The sequence below is a fragment of the Sphaerodactylus townsendi genome, linkage group LG02 (assembly GCF_021028975.2).
Source record: "Sphaerodactylus townsendi isolate TG3544 linkage group LG02, MPM_Stown_v2.3, whole genome shotgun sequence".
NCBI lineage: Eukaryota > Metazoa > Chordata > Lepidosauria > Squamata > Sphaerodactylidae > Sphaerodactylus > Sphaerodactylus townsendi.
The window spans coordinates 123292076-123299830 of NC_059426.1; the positions used below are offsets into that span (position 1 = coordinate 123292076).

Sequence of the window (7755 nt, forward strand, 5' to 3'; positions counted from 1 at the left end):
AATTCACTTCACAGTGATCTCACATTAGAACTATTTGAAAATTAAGACTGATTAGAGCCATATTTCCTCTGAAGGGAGGGAATTACTTAATATTTACTGCTTTAAAACATATCACCAGTTTTTATACTGAATATGAGCTGGGCCATTGGTCCATCTAGATCAGTATCTGCTGCCACTGGCAATGAAGATCTCGTAGGGTTGCCAAATTCCAGAGACCCAGAATTACCAATGATCTTTAGACTAAAGATATCAGTTCCCCTGAAGAAAATGGTTGGTGAACTCTATGGCATTATACCCAATTGAGGTCATTCCCCAAACTCCTCCCGCTCCATGGTACATCCTCAAACTGACAGGAATTTCCCAGCCCTGAGTTGGCAACCCTAATTGTTAGCCACAGAATGTGCTCTACCACTGACCCACAGGCTGCCAATATTTTAACATAGTATCATCTTTCAGGAGTTCCAGTTGTTCCACTGGACATAGAAAGAATAGAATTTGTGTGAATAGATGGTACTGGGTGGTTGTTGACTAGAGGTATACAAACCCGAGTTTCCCCATCATTTGTACATTGGGATGAATAATTCGGGAGTGGATCATTCATATTACGCATCATTCGGTCAATTAACAACCCAATGTCAGTTTGAGGAGCGCTTCCATAAATAAGTCCTGTGTTTTCCTGGGATAGAAAAAAGGACACAGAGAGAGGGAAACAAAGGCAATAAAGGAATAGGAACAGACAATAAAACATAAAGTGTAGAAAGTAAAGAGGCACATTATAGAAAATAAAGCAGAAAAACAGCAAGGAAAGGCAAAAGAAGTATAAAAAAACCATTTTGATAATTCCTGTAGCCCCGTACTTTTTCAATGGTACACAATGAAAGAAGTCGTTCTGGCACTTCCACTATATCTTTTGAATTTGATCCTTATTTGTTATCGAAACTGAATTCCTAATTGAATATCATTACACTATTTATCTGACACATATCTCTGTATCTAACAATAAACAGGGGAAGGTGGAATGGTATAGTATAGCCCAATCTCATCAGATCTCGGAAGCTCAGCTGGGTTTGTACTAGGTCAGTACTCTGCAGAGGAAGGCAATGGCAAACCACCTCTGCTTCTCACTTGCTGTGAAAACCTGCACTAGGAGTTGCTATAAGTTGCCTTGACGGCACTTTACACACCCAAGAATAAACAGGGCCTTGTAGGGATGACGAAAATAACAAATATAGACAATAAAGGGGTCTACACTAATACATTCTGCCACTTATACAAAAAAATACAACTGTAAATTAAACAGAAGAAAATATTTTAAAAACCTTATAAACCAGCATTAGGAGGACTGAGAATGCTCAAGAAGAGACAGAACTTAAGAGAATTTTGGAGAGAATGATGGAGAGTAATTTCTCAAGTCACGTTCTCTATGCCTGTCATGCCCTCACAGAAGTCTTTATTACTTTTATTGTTAAGTATCAGTTTTCCATAGATACCATGGGTTTAGTCCTCTGTATAGCCTCTAAAGGGAGGGAATTTTTGTTAGCCCCTGTCCCTTTAAGAAGTTTCCCAAGATATAGTCTTTTTTAAATTACCCAGTAATCCTCCTGTTCAGTCAGTTCAGTTCAGTACAGGTGCCCAAGGAGTCAGGAGGCAGCAGTATTTTGCCACGTTAAAGGTGTACAGAGAGCACAAAGTTGAGGTTTACAGAGAATAGAAGCCAGATAAAGACTCAAAGAACTTAAAGAAGTGGACTTTCCTGGAAGCAGTCAAAGAAAGAACAAAAGTCTACAGCTTCTACTGTCCAGTCAAGCAAGTACTTTATTTTAAGCAGACCCTGGGAGGAATTAGGGTCTTCATTCTTCTAAATATTAAACCTTTTGTTTGAACTGTTGAACCTTGCTTGTGACTCTCCCACTCTGTTCTGGCTGGACACAGGGCATCAGAAACAGTTTTGCTTAGGGAACAGAACAACGCCTCTTGCCTGTAGAGGTAACCAGAGACAGGGCTTATTCAGTAGCTATACCTTCCCCCTAGAATGCCCTCCAGACAAGGATGTAGGTAGGGGGGTTCCTCATGTTCAACCCCCCCATTACATATCTGAAGCTCCGCCCCGTTTGTGGGTTTTTTGTAGTTTTTCCAGGGTTATTTCTGTTTTTGGCCTGCAGGATGCGCAATTTCCAGGCTAGAAACACCAAAACTTCAGGGTATCTTCAGGAGACTATCCTGCCGATACCAGCCAGGTTTGGTGAAGTTTGGTCAAGAGGGACCAAAGTTATGAGCTCCCAAAGGGGGTGCCTCCATCCCCCATTGTTTCCAATGGGAGCTAATAGGAGATGGGGCTAAACATTTGAGGGTCCATAACTTTGCCCCCCTTGAACTGAACTTCACCATACCTGGGGGGTATCGTCAGGGGAGTCTCCTACTGATATCACCCAGGTTTGGTGAAGTTTGGTCTAGGGGGTCCAAAGCTATGGACTCCCAAAGGGGGCGCCCCATCCCCCATTGTTTCCAATGGGAGCTAATAGAAGATGGGGGCTACACCTTTGAGAGTCCATAACTTTGGAGCCCCCTGAACCAAACTTCATCAAACCTGGGTGGCATCATCAGGAGAGTCCCCTAAAGATACTTTGAAATTTTGGTGCTGTTAGCTTAACAATTGCACCCCTGACAGCAGCCCCCCCCCCCAAATTCCCAACCGGGACTGCCGGTTGCTGGCTGGGAGCCCAGCCAGTAGGGGAAGGGGCAGGGCGGAGCAGGGCAGGTGGGGCAGGGGAGTCTGCTGTCCCAGGCCTCAGAGAGCTACTTTTATAAGCACTGAGGCCGGGGGTGGGGCTTGGGGTGGGGGCGTGGCCCCCGAATCCCCCCCCATAAAAATCTATACCTATGTCCCTGCCTCCAGATGTAGGCATACCTTGTGTCTTCCTTAGTCTCCTTTGAGAGCCAGGTTCCAGGCCTTTTACTAAGGGGATTCCATCCTTTGTAGTTTTTTTATGATCTCGTTCTGGCTTGAGAACTATTTTATACATATTGTTTTGACTTGCAAATGTTGTTGTATGCTGTTTTATGTCCTTGGTTTGCTTCATTTTGACAATGTTTATTTTTTATTTCACTGTGTTTTTATTTTACGAGTTTCCTTCAGCAGACTGAAGGAGAGACAGTGTATGAATTTTTAAAATAAACAATACATACATTTACAAGTTGTATACATCCTTCATCTTGTTATTCCACACAGGCCCCAGCTTGTGCCCATTCATAGACCACTTATTGTTTTTGACCTGCTTCATTTTTGAAAGACACAGTCATATTTCAGCACTGGCAATCTAAATAAAAATCTTTAATTAAGAACTCACTAAAAATGATAAAGGAGCCGCGTGGCGAAGTGGTTAAGTGCTTGCACTGCCACTCACACAGTCATGAGTTCGAGCCACCTGTGGGTCAGATATCCTGGCAGCTGGCTCATGGTCAACTCAGCCATCCATCCATTTCTTGGTCGGTAAATGAGTACCTAGCTCATAGCTAGGGAGTAAAGAATAGCCGGGGAAAGCAATGGCAAACTACCCCACAAAAGCGCCTTGCCTGTAAAATCACTGCTTGCAGTGGTACCCCAGGGTCGGATACGACTGGAGGAGAAACTTTACCTTTATTTTAAAAATGATAAAGAAGTCCAACAAAAGGTTCTTTTTCATTTGATATGCCCTGATTTGGATGTCATATTATATATTCATCTTATAACGTTTGTAGGACATTTCATTAATTTGAAAACAAATTATCTATATATAGATAGTGTTGCAGAGCAGTTGAAATAACAGTACTTTCACACACTTGAAATCACCTAATATATACTGTGGTACTGATGGCAGTCATATTCCAGATAATGGGGGAAAGTTATGTGAGTGATTCTCTGTATGCAATAGTCATCCACTGCCAGATCATCCTTATCATGCATGTGTTTGCCTCGTGTTTATTTAATATAAACAGCATAAGATGACCCTTATGCTATGAAATCTCATGCTACGATGACTCAGGGATACTTTATGAGAGAAAATCCTTAGCACTTGACTTTCTAGAACTTACCTCAATAGAACAGGCCATGAGTGTTCCCCTTTCAATGGCATGTTTCATGATTTTGTACATATTTTTAGGTGCATCCTTTATCTCATAGAATTCTGTCACTCCTCCAGTGAAATCTTCCATGGCCTCTGTGGTGTTGCCTCCTTTCAGAGCCTCATAGGAGCCATGAAGTCTGGAAAAGATCAATAATTTCTTTTAGTAAAAGCAGTCCTTCTCCATTAGTATAGTTCATCTTTGAGTGAAAGGTTTGTAACATATATCAAGAACTCAAAGACCCAAAGCATTTATATCGTTTGATTGAGTTCGCATTCTTAAGTCTGAAGCTGGCAGAATGAACACATCCTGACCCAATGGTTTTTCAGATGAATGGCCTCAAGTAAAAAAAAAAAGAAGTAGTTTCCTGAAGAGGCAGAAACTTTTCCCAGTATATGCACCAAGAAGCAGAGTATCCACAGTTTTGTAGTGACTTCCTCCTGAGAAACCACACAAGACTGGAGTTCTATTACTGCATGATAGGTAGACCTGAGATAGACAGATCTTCATTATGATATGCATCAGTGATTACTTTCGATAATAGAGCCATTATTTTATATGCAGATGTCTCTACTTCAACATAGACAGCAAATAGGATCCAAAATATATTTACTTTGCATAGGCCTTTTCCAGCAAAGCACTCCAAAATTCATTTTTCTGGGAGGATTTGGTAAATACCAGTTGTTTACCATGTGTTGGTAAGCGATCATCAATGACAACTTCCACCCAACTGCCATAACGCCAAAACTGGGAAGTAAAAAAAAAGATAAATTTGAATTTTAAGTGGTGAAATATGGATAGGGTGGGAAATAAATAAATAAGTATTATAAATAATAAATAAATGAGACCATGAACTGGCTTATACATTACAGCTACCATTTGGGGCTTGGATTTATTATTTCAGGATACATTTGTGGTGGGGAAAGAGTAGTTAAATAAGTATTTCATCAGAATATTTGTGTGCTATGCAGGGCTATAGCTGAATTATGAAAAAGGAACCATTTTGTCAAAAATTAGCAAATCGTACCTGGAAGTGAAAAATCCCAGCATAATCTTTTACAAAGGTCTGGTCCTGGGGTATGACCCGGAACAACAACCTTTCATTCAGGGTAAGACAAGCAATGGCAGCCAAGAACCAACAATCACCTGAGGTAAAGAAAAAGGAGCAGGGGGAAAATGAAGATTCAGAATTGAGAGGAAAAGGGAAATGTATGCAATGGAAGAATGTGGCCCTCTACAGATAATTCTTTTGCAAAATAAGGATCTCTCTATAACCCTTTATAGATGGTCCAAAGAATGCCGATACTTTGCTGGCTTAGTTTTAAACAAACAAACAAACAAACAAACAAACAAATAAATTCAGTGCTCTGAGTTAAATGTTATTCTACACATACTGTGCCCACAGCATCATGGGTGACACCCCTTCACTAGTACCTATACACCCAAGTTTTCATGTTGGTAAAGTAGTCATAGTCTCTTCAAAGACAAAAGGGGTATGTAGGGATTTTAATAAAAATAACTCTTTGCACAGCACTTCTCTGCTATTTCATATAATTTCTTTGCAAGTTTAATTTTTTTGCAGTAATATTTGCTTGCAACTTGAGCTTCAGTACTCTTGAATACTCTTTACAATAGGGTCTTCTAGGAGTATGCCTCCCCCTTACCCACCTAGAAAGGACAATTACGTGGCCTAGCCTCAATTTTCCACCCCAGAGATCTGAGGAGAAAAAATGGCCTCCATATAAGGATTCCTGGGAATTTCCCCTGGTCTCTGTGGTAAAGACTATATTGACTAGGGAAGACAGCCTAGTCATCACTTGGAACTGACATTACATCCTATCCAAACTTCACCCTCACTAGGCACTGCCTTCCAATTTAGGCAATGTTTGCAACCCTACACAGCAATTCCCTTGCTCTTCACTGGTTGAACAGTTATGGCTAGGGTTAAGGTCATCAGCTGACAACCAGAGGCAGAAGGAGCAGCCGAGATGGGGAAATGATGTCACTCTGACAATATGATGTCACTTTCAGTGAATGCCCAGAATTGATACCATGTTGCTAGCATGATGTTGATGCAGCATTTTAGAGTTCTGTCTGAATCCTAGATTGTAGCTTTGGCTTCATGTCAGTGATGCGACATCACTTCTGGGTGTTTGCTGAAAGTGGAATTGCACCATCAGTGGAACAACTTATTGTCGAAGGCTTTCACAATTGGATTCAACTGGTTGTGGTGGGTTTTCCGGGCTATGTGGCCATGGTCTGGTGGACCATGGCCATACAGCCTGGAAAACCCACCACAACCACAGGAACAACTCTTTTTTACACCCCCACCTACTGGCACCCAGCAGACCAGCAAGCAACAAAGAGGGTGGCCAGGAACTTTTCCTGCTGAGGTGTGAGATGTGTTCTCCTTAGTTATGACCCATGCCAGGATCTTTTCTGTTGCTGCCCTACTACTGTAAAATAGCCTCTTGGAAGGGGTGTGTCAGGCACTTTCTTTTAGGGCCTTCTGTCAAGGCTGCACAGTTGAACTATTTAACAGAGCTTATGAAGCAGTTTTAAATGTATTGATGCTTACTCTGGCTGATCTGTTTAATGATGTATTTCATAGATTATTGTTGTATCGTATTCGTTATTGTTACTCACAGTGAGTCCTGATTGTCAGGAAAATATCAGACTATATATTCTAAATGAGGAAGTGAAATTAAACAAGAGCAAGAAAATAAATGCAAAGCTCTGTCAATTCTTAATAAATACTTGGTTCAGACAATATAAAGACAATTTTTCCTCTGAATGTAACAGTTCATAGCAATAAGCACTTTGTCCTGGAGACCATTTTTCAATTAAATCATGAAGCTGATGGGCACGTTAAGGTACTGAACTTCTAGGCTTACTTCTGAACCATTTTAACATTCCAAGTAGCCTCTGATGGTCTCACAAATCATGTGGTTGGTGATGATGGAAAGTGCCATCAAGTTGCAGCTGCTTTATGGCCACCTTCTAGGGTTTTTAAGGTGAGAAAACAAAATAAGCGGTTTGCCATTTCCTGCCTTTGTGTAGCCACTCTAACTGGGGCAATCCCATTTAGCAGCCAACATCCAATGAGATTGGGCTAACCTGGACCATTCAAGTAAAGGCAGTAATGTAGTGGCAAGGGGGCGGGGTGGGGGTGCACTGGGCACATGTGGGGGTGTGGCGGGGGCATTCTGGGGGTGTTCTGGGGCTGATGAGGGCATGGCAGGGGCGCAGGACGAGGCATGCCCCGGGCACAGTTCCCCCTCACTCCGCCCCTGGGTAATTAATTAATGTAATTAATGTAATTAATGTGATTAGTTAACACAAATCCAAAAAGTTCAGAGAGGAGTTTTTCCTACCTAGTTCTCCTTGACAAATGTCAGTCCTGTTAGCTCCACCGATGATAAAGCGTGGATTCTCACAGATTTCCTGCAGTTAGGAAAGAAATTGCCAAGAAAAAAGAATGTGTTACAGTTTCAAAGTAAAATGAATTGTGACTGTCTTAGGGTAAGCCTTTCGTATTTTTTTATTTGACCAAATATACAGAGTCTCAGGTTGGATGAAATCCATGAATTTTGGAGAGTCTCATATTCGGAAACTTCAAATAAAATACTTTGCTGTAAAATCTGCTGACAATGT

At 41.4% G+C, this 7755-nt stretch overlaps 1 protein-coding gene across 2 annotated transcripts in view; it reads right to left on the reverse strand.

Moving 5' to 3' along the window:
- Positions 1 to 7755, reverse strand: part of CAPN3 (calpain 3) — a 51544-nt gene that overhangs the window by 42910 nt on the left and 879 nt on the right. For both annotated transcript variants that reach the window (XM_048486337.1, XM_048486336.1), the window contains exons 2-6: positions 7476 to 7545; positions 5129 to 5247; positions 4715 to 4848; positions 4072 to 4240; positions 545 to 676 (exon numbers count right to left, since the gene is read on the reverse strand). In XM_048486337.1, the coding sequence (XP_048342294.1) occupies positions 545 to 676; positions 4072 to 4240; positions 4715 to 4848; positions 5129 to 5247; positions 7476 to 7545 (624 nt within the window). The remainder of the gene's footprint in view (positions 1 to 544; positions 677 to 4071; positions 4241 to 4714; positions 4849 to 5128; positions 5248 to 7475; positions 7546 to 7755) is intronic.